Raw genomic sequence first — 20380 nt, 5'->3', positions numbered from 1 at the left:
AGTGTGAGTGCACAGAGGATGGCAAAATGTTGTTAGCCAGAGCTGTGCAAGTGCTGCCACGCTCCTCACTGAATTAATTGAGAGCCTTTGGCTTATCGAATTTGGACATCTCATAACTTAGGTGTTTTTTTAAAATATTCAGTCTTTTTGGTGTTAGGTAAATGGATCTGATTTAGTATCCATACCAAGTCAGTGAAAGTGCATGATCTGACATACTGTGCTACTACATCAGGCAAAATGTATTTAAAAAGAAAAAAAAAATACTGAAAAGCACTTCTGTTGGGGAAAGATGGGGGCTGGATGGAAGTTGGGCATAACTGTTAATTATTCTAATTATGCTGATCTTGCTCAGATTTTGAATCTGGTGATTCCACTGACAAAGGAGCAGCCTTGATTTCTGCACATATGTTACAGTTGCTTATAAAACTGGGCTCACAGATTGCTCTGAAGCTTTTACTGTTCCTGCAGAACATTTCCGTAGTTCCAGCAGTTTGATCACAAATGCAGCATCTCTCTGCTAATGCTGTGCAGGTTGATAAAACAGTTGCCGAGCTGGAGTCCCTAAAGAAATTATTAATTATCTGGTTAATGTGCATCAGGCTGTGGGAGTGTGAGATTAATCACCAGTGTGGGGATGAGTTGCTGAAGTGGATTTTGGTTTTTCGTCTCCTGTCACTCGGTAATGGCTTTTCCTTCCTTCACCATCAGGTGAACAGGTGCGGAGATGCTGTATTTTCATTTTCCTGTAGTCAGTAACAGCCGGTGACCAGGAGATGCCTTTTTCTCAGTCCTGCTGCATGAGCAGTTTACAACATGGAGCGCTACCTGCTTTGGATGTTCCAGCTGCAGGAGATGCTCCTACAGCACATGACTGACCTGAGCCTTCCCATATAAACACATTGGAACACATGCACTCGGGGACGGCATGCCAGGGAGGAGTGCTGGGCTGAGCTGGGGCTGTCTCTTCTGTATTCTCCAGGTCTCAAAGGGGTTGACTTATATTTGGATGTGGAATTGCAACTTGACTCCTATTTTGAACGTATTTATGGTACTCGGAATTTCTCAATAAACGAACGTTCAGCATGTCTCCTTTTTTTAATGAAACAAAAGAAAAATGAGCTCCTGCAAAGTAGCTTTTGAACTTCTTTATTGAAAGATAAAGAAGGTTCTTCCAGCTCAGTCTTTCGTGGTACCATCATTAAAGCCAGTGTGCTGCATGAGTACTGAGCCATGGGAAAATGAGTCAGACCCCTTTCTGGTGGTGGTGGATCAGTCAGGGCATTCAGGTGCAATGCTGCAGCCCTTGTCCTGTCCCCTTAACTGCTGTTAACCGTCAGCAGCTGCATCGGAAATTGTTCAGTGAAGACCTGGTGTTCTTCCAGAGGTCCCTACTGGATTACGCACATTTGCAGCAGGCAGTGCACTGATGAAAAAAAAAGAATGAGTAATTTGTCTTTTAAATTTTACAGTTGTGTTTCTACGTGAATCTTTTTGAACATGAAGCCATAACAGCTCGGCATCAGGGTCAGGACCATTGGCTGGAAGAGTCTTTTGTTTTAGTGACTACTAGTGAGGAGAGGAATGAAGATGATGGAAGGAACTACGTTGTATGCCTCTAAAGCAGACAGTTTGCCTCTTCTAGTTAAGAAGGGAATAAGCTGTAGACAGCAGCACAACAATTGTTCCAGTAACATGTGCTGAGGGACAGAATTAGTTTGAACCTCTCTATATTTATAAAGTGTAGTCATCTGGATTTTTTTATCATCTTTAACACGAGTGGTGTTTCTCCCTGAGGAGGTTCTGTGAATGAACACAGCTATTGAGACTGAGATGCGTGGCACTTGAGACTGGAGACTTGTTTTTAACCTTCTACTTGAATGTGTTGTATCAAGGTTTTTTTATGATGTGAACGTGTAGGTATTGGCCTTCATCAGCTTACGGGTTTTGTTTCTTCTTGGCTGAATTAGTGGGTTTTTTGTCCCTGGTGAACTGAAAAATTTTATAATCTTGCCATTTCAAGCAGGCAGAGACATACTTGTATTTGAGATTACAGTGCACTACTCCATCGTTGAGCTTTTGCTGTCCATATTGTACTATCCCGAATCCCTTTTCAGCTGAAGTTGTTACCTTGGGAGGGGAGGAGAGGTGTGCGATTTTCAGAGAATTTGCTTTTTATAATAGCTATGTGCTCCAGTCTGGAATCCCTAAACAGCTCCATGATGGCATAAGCATCCATTTGTTTGGCAAGCTATTGTATAACTTCACATTAAATGCAGATGACCCATTTGTGTTTGAAATCCCCTAACCAGCGAGTCAGCATGGCAGTAGTGGGGTTTTAAACATTAAGCAGTCTTCAGGGCTTCAGGTTGAGTATTTGCATCAGAGCTGTTTGGGTTTCTGCTCCTTCTAGAGCTTCCTGAGCTTGTTGTGATAAGTAAAACCAAGTTTACTTTGTTAAGCTCAGCAGTTCCCAGTACTGAAGAGATAACAGGGGGAAAATAAGACCTTTAGGAGACAAGAAGTAAATGTCTGTCTGTATGGGGAGGCAGGTCACTCTTTTTGTATGACTTTATTTGATGATGATGGTGTTTGTGTGACCATGCATGCAGGCATGCTTGCCCACAGTGCTGTAAAATGAGTGTAAAATGTGGTAAATGTATGAACCATAAAGATAGTAACTCACCAGACTCTTCTCTAGCTGTTGATCTCTGGTGCTTAAAAATAAGTAGAACAGCAGATCTTCAGATGAGTAAATTGTGCAAATCCATGCCTAATTTACATGTACGATCACCTTGACTGCTTGTACAAATCAGGTAATTGCACATGCAAACAGCTAATTAACACAATTAGCTGATCTGTTGATGCAGTCTCAGGATCTGTAAGTGTATACTAGCCACGTAGTTATATCTGCAAATCAATTGTATGAAGAAATCTAAGCCTTGATAACTATTAGCAGGTGTGGGAAGTTGATTTTTTTTTAATATCACAGTTTTTTGACTTTGAGGTGGAGAAGTGTCTGATGGGGATTAAAACTGTTATTGCAGTTGGGATCCAAAACCACTTAACTTGCGACTTCAGTGAAATTTTTCTAATAAACCTGGCATTGCTGCTCAAGCTCACTCCCAGCACTGTGATGCGTGGCAGGATAGCTGGTCTGGTGGCACAAAGGCTGCAGCCGTGCCCGTCTCATAAATTATTCTGTGTGAGCACAGGGCCATGCTAGTTTTGCCCTATGGCTTCATAAAAGTACCAGGGAACAATGCTTGTTAAATAACTACTTATTACTGGTTTTAGATAAGCAAATTGTTTCAGATTTTAAAGCTACCTGCCTCCTTCCACCTTGGTAGAAAAGAATTCACTCAAAAAAGATTTAAAGGATAAGTTTCCTGGTTTTATCTATTTGTCCAACTTAGAGATCTTTTCCTCAGCATTCAACTGCTAAGCAAAAATATGCAGGCGAGTTTAAACATGCAAATTGTCAGTTTTGTAAATGCATCAATGGACGCTAACTATGAGTCCAGGGATTTCAGAAATGTGTTTCTTCCCTCTTATGTTTCTATTCTTTTTATAGCTATTATGGAAGGGATGGACACCCTTCATCACAGTAATTATTTATCCTTTCAGAGCAAACATAATGTGAACTTGCAATAAGTTCCTACAGATAACTTAACATCAGCATTAGAAATGTTTCCTAGTTATAAAACAGAAAACTTAGACCTGTGTATTAGATTTGTGACCTACCTAATATCCCAGTTGCTCTCTGAATTTCTTTTCTTACAAGTGTAGTTTAGTAATAAAACAAAGATGAAATATGCCAATACCACAGAACCACCAGGATTCAAGTCCGAGCAAGAAGTTTGTGTCCAAGACCATGCCACTGTATTGTTTCATATTACATCGGTGTTTGCGATATGTAGCATTTTCCTTACTCACAGGACTTTGAAACATGTTGAAAAGCAATGAGTTAGATGCTGATTGTGCAGGGACTGTGTTGGCAAAAGGAGCACCTTGTTACATGCTCCACAGTAACACTCTCGCGTCCTTACAATCTGCTGTGTGAAGGGATTTAAATGTGGTCAGGAAAGCTGGTATGTGTCTTTTAAAAAAGGCTCTGAAATGCTTTGCTATCATCTAGGTGGCCAGCAGACAAAGACCCAAGAGACTTCAGTGTAAGACCTTGTGTGAAAAAGCCTGCTTCTGGTAGAGCAGTATCCATCTAGTGATAGTTGGGCGCAGGGGTGGGAGAGAACAGTGTCAGACCTGACATGGTCACGAAGTCTCTTACCTGAGGGTTGGGTGTTTCTAAGCAAGTACAGAGGAAGATCCTCAAACATGGACAGAAAAAATCTCTCTGGACAAAAAATGTTCAAGGTACATTTTTAAGAAAGCAGAAAGGAGTTGAGGCTTCCACACTCCTTGTCTGCAAAGCACACTGCAAAGAAGCATAAAAACCCACAGAGAGCCTCCTTTCTTTATCAAGTTGTGTAGTGGCACGATGTGAGGTGGGAATTAAAACAACAAAACAAAGACCCCAAAAACACTCCAGAAACACCACACACCCCGCAAACAAACAAAAAAAACCCCCAACCAGACAAAATGAAGTCAAGGTTTGGATGCTAGTTGGGATGCTGATATATAAGAGCATATCCAGCCCATGGCTTGCTCTTAGCAGCTTTGGTGTCTGAACCCTGGGAACAGAAGGGAAGAGCTGGGGCCTTGCTAGTGTGTGTGCACAGGCTCTTTCCCCTCTTCCAGCATGTCCTTTGCAATATAAAGGTGCAAAAGTCATTGAATGACAAATGATGGTTAAGCAAGGAGCTGAAGCCTGTCTGCTGCGAAAGGGAGCTGGGAAGGATGTGTGCTGACTTTAAGCACCAGAAAAAGTAAGCAGTCTGTTTTTAAAGTCCAAACTGAATGAGACGGGGGAGAAACAAAATTGAAATAAGCTGAAAAGAAGACAAGAAAAGCTTCTGTAGCTCTGTGTCGGGACAGGTTAAATCCCACTTTTACCAGGTGGCGGAACTGCTTGCGGACTTGGGGCTGAAGGCTGTAACATGCTGAAGTGTCTTATAGGCATGCTGTGTTTTTCCTTCTGAGCTGACACTAGCTGTGGGCTATACAGGGCCAGTCAGAATAAGAAAGAGCCATTTATTGAGCTGTTTAGAGATGGGAAGGGCAGAGATCATACTTCGCTATGGTGATGACATTTACACCTTTGGTTAGTTGAAATGCTGTTAATATTCGTGAATATAGGCTTAAAGCCTTCTATGAAACGTTTGGAGTTACCTGCCTGTTATTTTAAGAGACAGCTCTTTTTCTAGATGATCTATCTCCTGTTGAATTCAGTGGGAAAACTTCTACTTGTGGTGGGATACAATTCCCACTCCCTGCTATGTTTCATTAAGGACTAGAGGAAAAGGCAGGGTTTATGTGCCATAGAATGGCTTGTGGGCTCTTCAGGAAGGATACGCTTGCTAAGCAGTGAAACAGCACTGCTGTTCCTAGGCATCTCACCTGGAATCTCCCAAAAGTTGATGTGATTTTTTTTCTCCAGTTACTCATAGACCTTAAATAAACTGAAAAGGCAGTGCTGATGCAAGTGCCAAATTGCTGTGATATGCAGATGATTTGTCTCCTTGCCCTTTCCTGTTGAGGACTGTAGTGCCAGCCAGTGAGATGGCTGATTGCCTTTGCCTGATCAAGGGATGTTTGAGGAACAGCTGATGGCCAAAATCATCTAAAATGGAGTTGATGATTGTGAAGACGAGGAACCTGTGCTATGAGTTGATAACCACAGTTTATCTGAAAGTGTGCCTGCAGTCACCCCCTCTAGCCTGCAATTCAGGAGCCTGCTTGAAATCTCTTGCATTGTGATGTCCACAAAGCATGACCTCCTTTACCTCTAGGTGATTAGAAGACAATATTCTCTTCTGGCAAAAGATGGCCTCTTTGTAGATATTTATACCTCTGTCTTGCAGCCCACAGCCCTTTGGTGTCCCTGGAGCCAGTAGCACTTAGGCTAATCTGTTTTGTGCAGCATGTAGGAGCTTGTGGCCTCAGCAGCGCAAGTCTCCGTGAGCATCCTACCCCTGGCTTCCAGCCAGTTTGAAATCCCGTTTGAAATCCTGGATGTTTATCTCTGTTTCTTTGTGGCTGGGCCTTGCTTGGGTGTTTTTGTTAAGTCCTGTGACGAAAACTGTGACAAGTGGCTTTGTGCCTCTAGCGCAATGGAGTGCTCTGCAATAACCGGGTTAAGTGAACTTCCCCGCCACCTTCCAGTCACATGTCTGGTCTCGTGCACTGAGGGCATGTTTGACTTCATTCTTGCCTTCCCTATCGCAACCACAGGGTCTCTGTTTACAATGCAAACAAAATGCTGCTTGTGTTGTTTCCTTTGTGGAAGGGGTGAGGGAAGAAGCAACATGTGAGAGAAAGTAATGGTTCTTCAGTGGGATGGTACTGGGGAAAATATGGCAATGCTGCCTAGCACTTCTTGATCCCTGTTTCCATGAAATATAGGCTGTTACATCCTGCAGAAAGCAAAGGAAATGTGCCTTGGAACAGACAAAGAAAAAAGAATTGTATTTTGTCCCACAGCGCCTTTATTTGCAGAGTTTATCCTGGGAGCCTCAGAGCATCGCAAACTGTAACAGAAAACTTGGTACACAATGACTTACTTTTCCCAGTGAATCAACAAGCATATTGTATTGACATTTATGTTTTCAGGTCTTTGTATATCCCTGGTGCAGGAATGAAGCTCCCAGATCAGCTGCTGCTGGTGAGGAGACACAGATGCATTATTAGGGATATCTTGGTTTATCTCCTTTGATGCTTTTCTGATACCTCTTGATCATTAAGGTCTGGATTAAGTGGGGGGAAAAAAACATTACTTGCACGGATGTTATGTAGCTTATGCCTCAGATCTTTTATGAGAGAGTTTGGGTGCTTAATGTTTTCTAATTCAAAAAGAAAAATCAAAGTCTTGTGTACAACTTCCTTCTGTCAGGTGTTGAGATGAGGGTTAGGTGAGTGCGTAACAAACTCGGATATTTGAAAGTCACATTTCCAGCTGCATTTAATATGATTGTAGATAAAACACATTGAAGAGGAAGGGGTTGTTTGCGGGTGTGTTTGTGTTTACTTAGTGAGTTTAATGAAGTTTAAGGTGTATTAGTCTGTGTCATTCTTGGGAGAGCAGTCACCTGCTTTTTTGTTTCCTGTGAACTTGCACCGTGATGCTTTTGTGAAGCACGACTGTGTCAGGAGCTCGCTGTATGTGCATATACCCGGCACTGGGAAGAGATGGCTCTCTGGCAGTGGCATTACACAGATAAGAGAAGGTGCTCGGCAGCTGGCAGGTATTGGTAAAAAGTGGGAAAAGGAGGTCTGTGTGTCTGGCTGCCCAAAAGACCATACTGATCTTCAGACAAATGCACTGCTTTTCACTATTTAGTTCCAACTCCCTACTCCCCTGAAAAGTAGAGCTATTACTTACAATTAATAAATTAATGTCTTTCATCCTGAACCTGTAACAAAGTGTAGAAATCAAATGTTTCTGTCTTGCAGTGTGACCAGAAGTGCTGATTTGTGTTTCACAGGAACGCAATGGGCATTTCTGGTACTCCTGAGCTGATGAAAGACCAGGGAGGCTATAGCGTTGCTTCACTGTGAAAGCAGAAACACCACGGTATTACTGAAAGACCTGTCCTAGGGACTGATGTGTTTAGCAGCCCAGTGCCCCCTAACCAGGGCAGTCCTTTATTTATCCTAGTTTGTTCCTCTTCAGCAGTTTTCATCTGAGGATTACGAAAAGTGGACTTCACCCTGTGAAGCTGTTACCATAACCGTTTATGGATGGAGAACTGTGGCTCAGATAAATTGCGACTTTCCAAAGGTTACCTTGCATGCCAGTAGCACAAACAAGGGTCTGCCTGTTGTTTCCTGGTCTACTACTTTTCCACACTTTCTTTAACCATGTGGGAAGAAATTCATCCTTGCGCAGGGTCTAGAACAACCTAGGTAAGCAGGGATCCCTTAAATTGTCAAGTGAGACCTTATGCTAGTGCTGCACAGAGGGATAAATTGGTCAAGAACTTTGTGGACTGCTTTACAAAAGACAAATGACTGCACGAAATTTGATTTGTGGAGAAACCGCTTTGTAGGAGAAAACAGAGCCTCAGCATAAATAGGTCTGCAAACCGAATGACGTAAAAATGGTGTGGATAATAAAAAGCTGGTCAATAGAGGTACGGCAGCAACTTGGATGTATGCGAGAGACAAGCTAAACTGATATGAGTTTGGAGGAATGTATCATCTTGCAGAGTTTCTCTGGTTTAACTCAGTCAGTGCTAGGTCATTTTTAGTTGAAGCAGAAGAATATTTATTTCTAGAAGCCTCAAGTCATCTTCCCATAAAACAAAGCAAAAAAACTGCTCAACTACAAACTCGAGCTTGCTCAGAATAATCCAAACGTGTTTTGAAGGACTTTGGGGATATATTTCCCTCTGAAGATTCCCATTCTTCTGTATTCTCTTTGCCAAATGAGTAATTGGTTATTGCTTGATTATTGCTTATCAGCTCATACTTTTTCATGGAGAGAACAAGGGATTGTGAGACTGGTAATAGCTATGCTTGTATCACCTTTCTTCTCAAGCATGGTTTTATTAGCTTAAAACTAACAGTGGAAGTGAAATATTTTTAAGTTCCTGTATTGTTTTTTTGTTGTTTTTTTGTTTTTTTTTACTGGAATCCTGAGTGCTTTGCAGAGCATCCCTCAATGAATACCAGAAATATGTAGTCTCATTTTTTCTTGCCTTGAATTGCTACACCCCAATAGTGTTGATCAACAGCATTGGACATGAAAGCTTGACTTAAGCGGTCTTCATCTCTTTTTCATCCTATAGTTGAAAATTTTCTTTCGTCTTTTCAGATGATCCTAAACATGGCAACAAGCGTGGCTCGGCAACAGATGCAATTCTTTCTAGGTCTCTAGGTAACATTTTAACCTGTGTAATGTTCACAGCATAGCATCGTAAGTAATATTCCAGGAAATACGCTGCCGCTTGTTAAAAAGGATAGGACCCCAGAGATGCCTTTAAATATGCCTGTAAAGTGAGAGGTGCCAAGAGAAAGATAATATGGCTGATTATAGTTATTTACCTTACATTTTCATTCGCCCTTAACTGGGTGTAATTTAGGGGCATGAAATCTCTTATTGGAAGTGTATTTGCATTAAACAGCTCTAAGCAACCATGAAAGTGCAGAAGCTGAAAAATTGACAGACTGGGTTCCTAGAATCCCAAAGTAGCATTTTTGTAATAGGCATACAAACAAATCAAATAAACATGTTTTGCTTCAACGATTTAAAGAATATGGTCTTTGGAGTAATTTGTCTTTTTTTTTTTTTTTTGAACTATCATTTCTAACCTTTTCATTACCTATCTCTAGTTTGCAGCTCCTCCTAACAATCTGCAGCAATTTCCAACCCAGCTGTTGTGGTTGCAGAGCATTGTGCCTTTGTTTAGTTTTCCCTGAGCTATCAAATCGGCCTATAAAGGGAATTACCTGGCTGGTGATGTTGTTTTTCAGGTCTGCACTTTTTAACAAATAATTGTTTCACAGTGGCTCCCCCCTCCCCACCTCCCCGAAAAAAAAAAAAAAAAAGGCTCTGGAAATCAGACTTTACAGTTGGATGGAATCAAGTCTTGCTAGTAGGTACCTTTGGTCGGCTTTGATAATCCCCCTTGCTTCCTTTGCAAGTAATCATAAACAATTTGAAATCAACTGCAAGAGTAGTGGATCTTTTCAGTCAGGTCATGTTTTTGTAGCAAGGTTTAAATTTTGTGTGCTTTATTTAAAAAAGGCCTTTTTTTGTCCACTAGGGTGGTGTGTGCTAAGCCTGAGAAATATATAATACGGCTGTGTACTATTAAACAGGTATGATCTTCCACCTCTACCTCCTAGTAGTCGGTCAGTTCTTTCATATCCATTGCCTGTCCCACAAGGTAGTTTAACTGAAGTTTGTGAAATGTTGCAATCTTTGCATGAATGGAGTTATTGAAGTGAAAAGCATTAGCAATATTTATTTCAGCAGGTTGTGGAATTAATGTCTAAAGAAGAAAAACTGGTAGAGCTTGCTTTATAGGAATACAATAGAGTCTTTAAGAAACTTAATTTGTGCCTAAGAACGTAGATGTGTGTGTCTGAATTTATATTACAGTATGTATGCTCCCTGTATCATGCTGTGTCAAAAGGTTTCTAACAATATATGTTATTGAAATATATCTATAGTATAAATTTAGTATGGTGTTGAGTGTTAAATGGAACTTAGGGCCTGTCTTGCTCTGTTCAGTGCTAAAGATATATTTACTGTACTTGAGCGTCTTCAATTTTGTTTCTCGTTTTGCAAACACAGTACATTTTAATTAAGGCTTGTCACTCAGGATCTAATGAATACATTTACTGTAATGTCTCCATCTTCAGGAGGTGGATTTAACTTAGAAATTGTCTCTGTCACAGAGGCGCCGATAATATCAGTTTAAAGATTTCTTCTTTTCTTGGGGAAGAGCAGTTCGTGTGGTTTGCGCTGCTCTTGCTGGCTATGGGATAGCAGTGCTCGCCTAAAGGATCACAGAATAATGCTTACTGTGACACAGGCAAGAAAAAAATTCCCAGAAGACACCAATGTACGTTTATCTTAGAGAATGTACCTGCATGAGACTTCCCCCCCCCTTTTTTTTTATTCTTTGACACAGTTTCAGAGGTGGCTTATTGATCATATTTGAAAAGGTTAAGAAACTCTTCTTCCCAAATTGCACTTCTGTTAGCATATGAGAGGACTTTGATCAAACAAACAATGAATTGTCTAATACACTCTGTGTAGAGAGAAAAAAAAATAAATTCTATAAAAGCTGGTTTCAATTGACCTTTTACCTGTGCCTGTTTCTACTCTGGTGGGTGGGGACTAGGCACGAGGAGGGTTGCTGTGCTCCTGTGTCTCCAGCTTGTGTTCCTGTTGGCATGAAAACTCCTGCTTTTAATGTCAAGTCAAAACCATAACTAATTTTACTGTCATGTAAATGCCATTTCATGTCCTCTTGTGCAGGAAAGCACTGAAAAGTGAATTTGGAGTCTTCAAGAAAATAAACTAAGCAAAGCCTCAAACTTTTTGCTTTTCAGTGTTGCAGCATTTTCAACTGAAATTATTTTCAGCTGGTTAAATCAAGGCCATATTATGCTATTGTCTTCTTGTACAGTGGTGTGGGGGGAAAGGCTTTAGCTCCCAAGCTGCTTCAACCAGCAGCTTTTACCTTCACCATATCATATCCAAACTGATACATCTGCCTTTGTTAGAAAATGCTGGGTTTTGCATGAAGGAAGAGCCTGGTGCAAGGTCAAGATGATGGGGGGACCCCCCCAGGACACAGGATGGTGTCCTGCCCCTTGGTCTCTGGCGGGGAGGCTGCCCACCTCAGGGCTCTCGTCTTCCTCCTGACCTTCTTCCCAGGGTGCCGAGCAGGTCTTTGTGCGACAGCAAAATGGCAGGGTCAGACAGTGCTTGTGGCACAGAGGGGTTCAGAACAGGAGATGCAGTAAGAGGGTGGGAGGAGGCTGGTGGGATCCCCCGAGAGCATCCCACATGGTGTGTAGTATGGGGATGCCCAAAAGAGAAGCTGAGGGGTGCTGCTTGCCTGTTGTCTTCAGATGTCCTGGTTAGGGACTTATTTGGCAGTTAGTATCGGATTCATTCATAATCATCCAATGCAAATGTTTGGGAAGTGCAATTGCATCTGTTTTATGTGTGAGGAATCATGTCATGCTGAGAGCAAAGCCCAGATTTTCAAACGCATATAGGCACTCGTGCTCTGGTGTCCTCATCCAGGGTCCCAGAGGAGCTCTGTGATGGCAAGGGAAACCAAGGCTACCGCACCCAAATTGCTCCATGGGGCTCCTCTTTCCCTCTGCCAGCCCATCCCCAAGACGGTGGTGGCGGGAGCAGGCTGGGGACCGAGGTGTTTTGCCCTCCGGCTGCTGTGGAGGGGCAGGGAGTGAAGTGCAGTGAAGGGCCCTGAATGGGCTGCCTGTGTGGTGGCAGGTTATGGCTGATGACAAACATGTGCCACTGATGGGTACATGCTTTTTTGACCTGCCTTAATTTTTCTAGCTGGACTTTTAATTGCCAGGGAGAAATATAGACAAATGCAATAAAAAACCCCAAACAAACTGGAGCTATAGCAAGGCTCTCAAGGAAATAAGTTTTAGAAAGACTTTTTTTTTTTTAATTAATTGGGATTTTGTTGTCAGGCTAAAACAGACTAAAAATAAACAGCTGTATAGTACTTCATTAAGCTGCCTGCTTGGAGTGATTTTCCCATTGATTAGTCTCAGGGCTAATGCTGGTTCATTCCTCATTTCATTGCTAATTAACATCAGCTCTGCTCCTGACCACTTGACCGCACTCTCTCTGTGAACATGTGCTGGTTTGGCAAGTAATAACTGCTCCCTCCTTAAAAGAGAGAATTAAGGGAGAGTATAGCTATCAAGCGTAGATCTCTGGCTGCTTCTACTGTAAGGAGAGCAAACTGTAAACCCGTATCGGCCCATACGAAGGGTAATAAACATAGTTTACAGAGCGCGGGAGTTTGATTGAGGAACTATGTAAATACAGATGATGAGCTCAAGCTGCTGTATGAATTGACGGGCTTGGCTCATGTCCTGTCAGTCAAGTTGATCCAGACTCTTCTGGGATGCTCGCAGTGCAGATTACCTGACCCAGGGGCTTACGGCTACCGGCCATGAGGGAGATGGCTGCTTTGGATGGGCAGCACTTACTTTTCCAAGGCTCCGCAATGTGCTTGGAGTCCGAATAATGAAATACGTTGGCAGTAGGTATGGCAAGAGCAGGAAACATAATGCCATGGTTATAGCTTTGTCAGGCCACTTCCATGCAAGTGGAATATAGATGAAAACAGGGGAATGAAATACTAGAATTGGCATGGATGCACTCTGAGAAAATGTCTAACAACTTTAATGAAATTAGCAGCCTCTGTTCTGGGTGAAAAGGTCAAGTTTTCCATAAAACCCAAGTAAACTGGCATTTTGGAAAACATCTACTAAACTTGGCACAGAATAAATAATATTATCCCAAAGTCTTGGTTCAATTCCAGATCATAGCATTTTCTTTTAATTGAATTGGGTATTGCATTTCGTTTTCAGAAAGTCGTCTTTTTTTATTCCTACATTTTGAAGCATTCATATCTCAGAACTAATCAGAAACTCAGCCTTATACAAATCTATCAATCAGGAACAGTCACTGGAGAGAGAGCTTGCCTGAGTGATAATCCTTTTCTACCTCCTTTTGAGCAGAATCCTAATTCACTTGTTCATCAATTATATATTTATATATTTCCACCATTAATTTAATGGATTTAGGGCTCAGTCTTGCAAACGCTTCTGCACGTGAGTAACTTTATTCATGCAAGCAGACTGCTCATGTGAGCAAAATTAACCATGTGAAATATTTGTAGGATCAAGGTTTACAGTAGTTGTATGTATCCACACACAAGGTCATGGCCTTCCTATTTCCACTTCTTTGATCTGTAGTAACAAAAAGCATCTTTTACTCACATAATTAAAAAAAAAAAAAATTAACTGTGTTTAAAATTTTAGTAACTGTACTAATTATGATCAGAAAGGTAAGGAAGTCATTCCTGTGTTTAAGAACATAAATAACCAGTTTAGATCAGGAAGGAATGCCTCCTAATTGGTTGTGTCATGTGGCCTTCATGGATGGTTCTGGAATTGGCCTCGGAGCAGAAATGGAAGTGTAGAAAATCATGTGGTGTTGTCAACTGACTTTAGGCAAGGCTAAAACCATGTCGTACAGCAGACTTTATTTGGTTGGAAAATGGAATTTTGCTTCTTGTTCCCAAGATACACCCAGCTTCTCCTCTTTCTAAAAAAGATGCCTGCAATATTTTTAACTTTTCTCATGATACCTCCCTTTCCAGTCCTGGTCAGAAGCAAAGCAAAACAGCAAATAAATATTTAGATTAATAATAAAATAAATTAAAATACGAGAAAAATGTATTCTTGGATGCTTTTGAACTATAAGGAGTCCTGTTTGAGGGAGTGTCTTGGTCTGTCTCTTGCTTTTGCTAGGTCAGTAGTTACACTCTCCTGCTTGCATTCAGGTGTTTCATATCTTGCTCTCCTGTGGACAGGGAGATGGTAAAATACTGTTTCATTGTTGGCATAAAAATAACCACAAAGTTGTTTTCTTTCCTCTCACTTCTGTAGTGAAATAAATGTATCTATGTACTTTTGCACATATGTATGAGGAGCAAGCGTCGTTGTTCTGCAAGACAGTGTCCAAGACGCTTGTTGGCTGTCCCTTGTTGAGGTGAGCTTTCTGGGCAGCTTCGCTGGCTGCATGATGTGGGGTAACACTGGTGGGCAGACCCTAGAGCACAGGCACAAGCTCTGGAGGCCCCTTGCAGGGTTGGAGTGACTCCAGTGGTGGTGGAGAGAAGAGCAAGCAAATGAGCCAAGCACTATGGGCAGGGCCATGGCTTTTAGGTGATGGGTACCTGGAGAATTGCAGATTTAGCTAAAGCAGTACATCTGTGAATGGTTCCTTACCTGTTCCCAAAGCATTTAATAATGAAGTTGAAAGCTGGGTGTTTTCTGTTTTTCTTCTTTGCCTCTTGATTCAAAGACTGTCAAAGGAAGGAGCTAAGACAGTTTTAAAATACCTTATGAAGGTGGCGTGCTTTAAATAAGATCTTGGAGGAGGCTGACTTGGGTGATGGAGCCTTTGTGATCCTCAGCAGTAGGACTATTTAAGATACAAAACTTAGTATAAAGATACCCTTTCTGGCCTTGTTACCCTCACTACTTAAAATGAATCTTCGAGTTTTCAGAGTTGAAAGTTTCTGAGGGCCTCCAGTCGTTTGAACTGTAAGTTGGCATATCGTATTAAATAAGCTTCAGTAGCTTCTTGTTTCACTACAGGCTAGAATTTGATGAATAAAGTACGATTAATAGCTCTTACAAACCTCTGGATGGACACCCAAAGAAAAGGAATAATACAGTTGCAGCATTACAAGTCAGCAGCATATTAAACATTATTTTTTTTTCCTTAGGAAAGGATTTCCTGTCGAGGTCCTGAAGAAAAATAAGTTTCATTAGTTGAGCATCGAGCAGAGATAGAGCAACAGGATTGATTGTAATAAGCCTCTCCTTTTTACCGAAATCCATTACTTTCTGAGCTATTAAGTGATGAAAGGGATTAAGAGAATAAAAAAATATAAGCGGGACTGTATTCGTAAATCTAATAAAGTTGATAACAGTGAGCATTTTGTGAAATTTGCATGTGAATTTATAACATCCTAATCCATCGGCAGGCAGCGTTGCGCTGCAGAGGGAAGGGGGTGCACTGTGCATACAGGATAAAAATGCAAGAGCAGAATTTCTGGCCAAGAAGCCTTTTTTTTTTTTTTCCCATATGGATATCCATATGTTTTATCACAGATTCCATACTTTTGGTGCCAGGATCCATATGTTTAGCTTTTGCTTAAATAAAAGACTAAAATCATTCTTCATTATCTCTTTCTTCCTAGCTGGTGTTTTTGTAGACATAACCAAATGTGATTCTAGGTGTTTGAGGCATACCCAGATAGGATGCAGTTGGATCTCATCAGAGGTATTTAAAACCAGTACCTGGGGAGTTCAAGGGCTGGATTATCTTCTGAGTATAATGCCCCTTGACAGTGCTTGAACAATGCAGGGGGTGCTATCATCTGATTGCAAAGTCCTGGCAAGGTTTTTGCCTTCTCAAAGAGAAGCTCCTTTGGGAGCAACAATGAGAATTTTCTTCCTTTTTATTTTATTTAATTCTTGACCAGCACCTCTCCTTCTGTGCTTTTGCTGAGGTGTGAGTGATGCAGGGGGGTGACGTGACAGACTTTTCTGCTTGCCGAGGGCCTGCAGTTGGTAGAATAGCAGCAGAATTTAGAAGTGCTGATATAGAGAATTTGGGGTTGGCGTAAGGATGGTGCATCACCATCTCCTTGACACGACCCAGTCTGCTCTGTGCCAAGCAGATATCACTTGCTGACAATTGTGCATAATGAGATTTTGTTTTTTTCTTTTCTCTTCAACCCCTCCCCTCTTTTGGTGGAAATGTTAATACAGTGCTTGTAAAGGTGTAAAACACAATTCATTGTCCACAGTTAGAGCTTGGAATAGGTACCAAGTAACTATCAATAGTAAAATCTGCATGTTGGATCCCATCTTCACTTGGACATCCAGCCCTTAACTTCTTTGCTGGGACAGCATACAGCAGAAAAGCAGCTGTGGTGCGTGCATTTACTTGTCTTGGGAGTTTGATTGCCTACCAGCAGGTTCTGACTGTCCTAAGGCTATGGCATTTTCAAATTGCAGAAGGGGCAAGGAATAGCCTGCAATTCTGAATAGAGGAAAACTAGGGTAGTCATAATTACGAGCATTACAGTACACAGTTTCAAAATAAAGGCAGCAATGTGAATATTTTATTCACAGTTCCTGCCTCTAGCCTGTGAAATGTAACCCTGAGGTAGGCTTGGAGTTATGCTTTATCCCCTGCATTTCTGACAATAAGAGAAATTATTGTGAAAGGTTAATAACCATTATGTATCACAGCTGTATTATCTTCCATGTGGAAGAAAGAAAAGGCAACTACCTTCTCTGAATAAACCGAAGAGTAGCATCTTGACTTTAGAAAGGAGACAATCAATGCTGTAAGAACCCCACAAAAGCAGCTACATCTCAGATAGACTCATTATATTAATTTTCAGGCTAACCCCACTGTCATCAGTGACAAAAGCAAAACTTACCACTGATATAATTCAAAGCAGACACGGCTCCTGATATTATCTGTACAGAAGCTAAAGAGAAATTGAACCTTTCTTTTGAGATTTACTTGTAAAAGTATGATCTGTTTGAGGTTGAATTTGGTTTGCGTTTCAGTGGAAATAATCCATCATTCTTCAGTTCTCTGTTTCCTTCCCAGGGTTGTGGCTCTGGCAAGGTCAGTGGCAGGTTTGTAGCGAGTTGCCAGTTGCAAGCTGTCTCATAGGTCTTGATTGGTAGTACAGTGAGCCACTGTTCAGAAGAGATGGCTCACAAGGCATGCCCCGTGCATGGTGGTATGCCCCACACCTGGTGGCCTTCTGTGTGCAGTGGTTCCTGGGCACGATGGTCAGATGTCCAGGTTCAACCTGCCTGGCCTGCCTGTGCCATCTTCCCTGGCGACGCCTCAGTGTGAGGAGCTGGTATTTTGACCCCCAAGTTGGCAAGAGGTTGGCAGTCACCTACTTGTTTTGTTCATGTGAGGAGGATAGATTCTAAATACTTCATGCAACTCAAACATGAATTCAAAAGAAATTGAGTGACACCTTTCCTCCTTTCATAAACGATTCTCATGTAAAAAATGCTGGGCTCTTTTCTTTTTTTTGCCTTTCGCCCAGTGTTTGAATAGCAGATTGAGCTAATTTTAAAATTCCTCGGGGCAGTGGCACTGCATTCCTTCCACTCTGCTATTCCTTACCACATTACCTCACCACATCAGCACTTGTATCTCCCGCTGATGGCATCCAGTTTCCATTCCATTCACAGCGGCCAAGGATCATATCTCTGATCCACTTAGAAACACAATGATCTCTACCCCTGAGAATGCAAACGCTTTCTCAGTCAAATCTATTGATCTACAGGGCTCTATTTCTGGCTTTCCATTCACTCACTTGATATTTGGGATGCTGCATATTCTTTCTGGGGAAAGAGTTCATTTGGCTACTAGGAACTCAGTGAAGAACATTTCTATGGAATCCAAAGATAGATGTGATCTCCTGTTTATTCTTGTGTCTGTACAAATACTACACAACTGAGGAAAATGAAAACCCCCAGGCAGCAGCACACTGAGCTGTGTGACAATGACAGATCCTGGTGTGCCATTGCATTCTTACCCTAAGCTGGTTTGCTGAGAGAACTCGAGTTGAGATGGGCAAGCACATGCTGACCTCTGCAAGGGAAGAGGTAAATGGTTTGCACAAGAAAAGACGAGACCAAAAGGCAAGGACATTGGATGTGCAGAATGACGTGGTCTGACAAACATAAAATCAGTGAAAGCACTTTACTGAAAACCAAGAAATTTTTCTGAAGTGCCTTACTGCCGGGGAACTTGGCTACCAGGGGCTTGACTCTGGGCGCTCTCAGGAGCATAGCTGTGAAGAAAAGCAGAGATTTATGGGGTGACTACTCCAGCTTCCCGGTGCAGGTTATATGTTGAAAAAGGCCTCTCCAGGAGGCAAGCCCAATGTGTGCTTCAAATGGTCCTCTTTCATCACTGATAGCACGGGCTATAGAGCAAATACACCTACATGCCGAACTTTGGCCTAGTTGGTGTTCAGAATTGTTCACCATCACTCCCAAATGGGATTTTGGTTCTTAAAATATGGGTTTTAAAGGATTTTCAGGTATTGCTCAACATTGACCTTGAACTCATGCTTAAAAGAAATCCAGACACCATGATGTTGAGTGAGCTATGCCTGAGTTAATTTAATTATCTAGACCTTAGACAATTTTGAAAATATTACCTGTAATTCATGTCTTCCAGGTTCCAGCCGAGTGCCCTGTTTTCTCTACTTATACATGACAAATGAATCCACTGTTTCTTTGTGGGCTTCGTTTTTTTCCATACAGATATTAGGTTACCACTTAGTCGAAGAAAAAAGCTGTTATTATTCAACACTTAGACTGCCCGGGGTGTAGTAGCTACCCTGGCTTGGTCTTCATTGTGTCACTTGCTCTATAGGTAAGGGTGTTTCCCACCACTCATGGTGTTCAGTCTAACAACTCACACCTTATAGGTAAGTCAAACAGGCAGGGAAAGGAGAGGTCCCAGGTGAAAGAATTCTGGGGTTGATAGTTACAACTATATACACCGGTAACCTTTCATAGCGTATCTATGAAAAGTGCTGATATGTGAGATATTACTTCTTCACAAGTCAAATTAAATTTCTACATGGAAACTTGGTCTGAAGTTAAACAGATAACTGTCTCCTGATGTCCAGGATTGGTACGCAGCCTGTGGTGAGCTACCTTACTTCAGTTTCCCCATTAGCCACGAAAGTTTTCTTCTGCTTCTTTTGTGAGCTCTGTCTGCAAAGGCAGGTAATAAGAAATAACTAGTACACTTCTTTGTAACTTTCTGATGTAACCATCTCCTCTAGCTGTTCAGCATGTTTTTCAGCATTTTCCAAATTTAAACTGAGGGAGGAACAGGAAACTTCTCCTTCCTAATCAAAAAATGTAGGAAGAACAGTATAAAACCATGAACATTCAAAATTCATATGCAATGTGATATATGATGTCCTTGTTGGGACATTTCATTGCATTTACAGTAATAATTTAATTTAGTCTTCTAAGACTCCAGGGATGTAATAGCGCATGGATGATCCTTCCCTGCTTGCAGACATGAAATGGGCCTTCAGTGCTAAGACTGGCCCTCAGGAATCCCAGGCCCCGGAGGTAAGAGAAGAAGCCTACAAAGAGGACGACTTTCCCTTGGTCGAGGAGGACTGTGTGAGGGATCGCTTAAGTGATCTGGATGTCCACAAATCCATGGGCCCCGATGGAATGCACCCATGAGTGCTGAGGGAGCTGGCGGATGTCATTGCTGAGCCACTCTCCATCATCCCTGAGAGGTCCTGGAGGACAGGAGAGGTGCCCGAGGACTGGAGAAAGGCCAATGTCACTCCAATCTTCAAAAAGGGCAAGAAGGAGGACCCAGGGAACTACAGGCCGGTCAGCCTCACCTCCATCCCGGGTAAGGTGATGGAGCAGCTTATCCTGGAGGCCATCATGAAGCAAGTGGAAGAAATGAAGGTTATCAGGAGTAGTCAGCATGGATTCACCAAGGGGAAGTCATGCCTGACCAATCTGATAGCTTTCTACGATGACATGACTGGCTGGGTAGACGAAGGGAGAGCCGTGGATATTGTCTACCTTGACTTCAGCAAGCCTTTCGACACAGTCTCCCATGATATCCTCCTAGGGAAGCTGAGGAAGTGTGGGCTGGATGAGTGGTCGGTGAAGTGGATAGAGAACTGGCTGAATGGCAGAACTCAGAGGGTTGTCATCAGCGGCGCTGAGTCTAGTTGGAGGCTGGTGACAAGTGGTGTCCCTCAGGGGTCAGTACTGGGCCCAGTCTTGTTTAACTTCTTCATCAACGACCTGGATGAAGAATTAGAATGTACCCTCAGCAAGTTTGCTGATGACACCAAACTGGGAGGTGTGGTAGATACACCAGAAGGCTGTGCTGCCATTCAGCGTGACCTGGATA

The 20380-nt window shown here is 42.1% G+C and overlaps 1 protein-coding gene across 11 annotated transcripts in view; it reads left to right on the top strand.

The window, feature by feature from the left end:
• Positions 1-20380, top strand: part of ESRRG (estrogen related receptor gamma) — a 412075-nt gene that overhangs the window by 122475 nt on the left and 269220 nt on the right. The window contains exon 2 of one of the 11 annotated variants that reach the window (XM_075412998.1): positions 9882-9936. The exons of the other annotated variants lie outside the window; for them this stretch is intronic. Coding sequence (XP_075269113.1) covers positions 9882-9936 — 55 coding nt within the window. The remainder of the gene's footprint in view (positions 1-9881; positions 9937-20380) is intronic. 11 annotated transcript variants of the gene reach the window in all.

Source organism: Opisthocomus hoazin, chromosome 2 (genome assembly GCF_030867145.1).
Source record: "Opisthocomus hoazin isolate bOpiHoa1 chromosome 2, bOpiHoa1.hap1, whole genome shotgun sequence".
NCBI lineage: Eukaryota > Metazoa > Chordata > Aves > Opisthocomiformes > Opisthocomidae > Opisthocomus > Opisthocomus hoazin.
The sequence above is the reverse complement of the archived record's forward strand: the minus strand, read 5'-3'. Positions and strand labels throughout refer to the sequence as shown.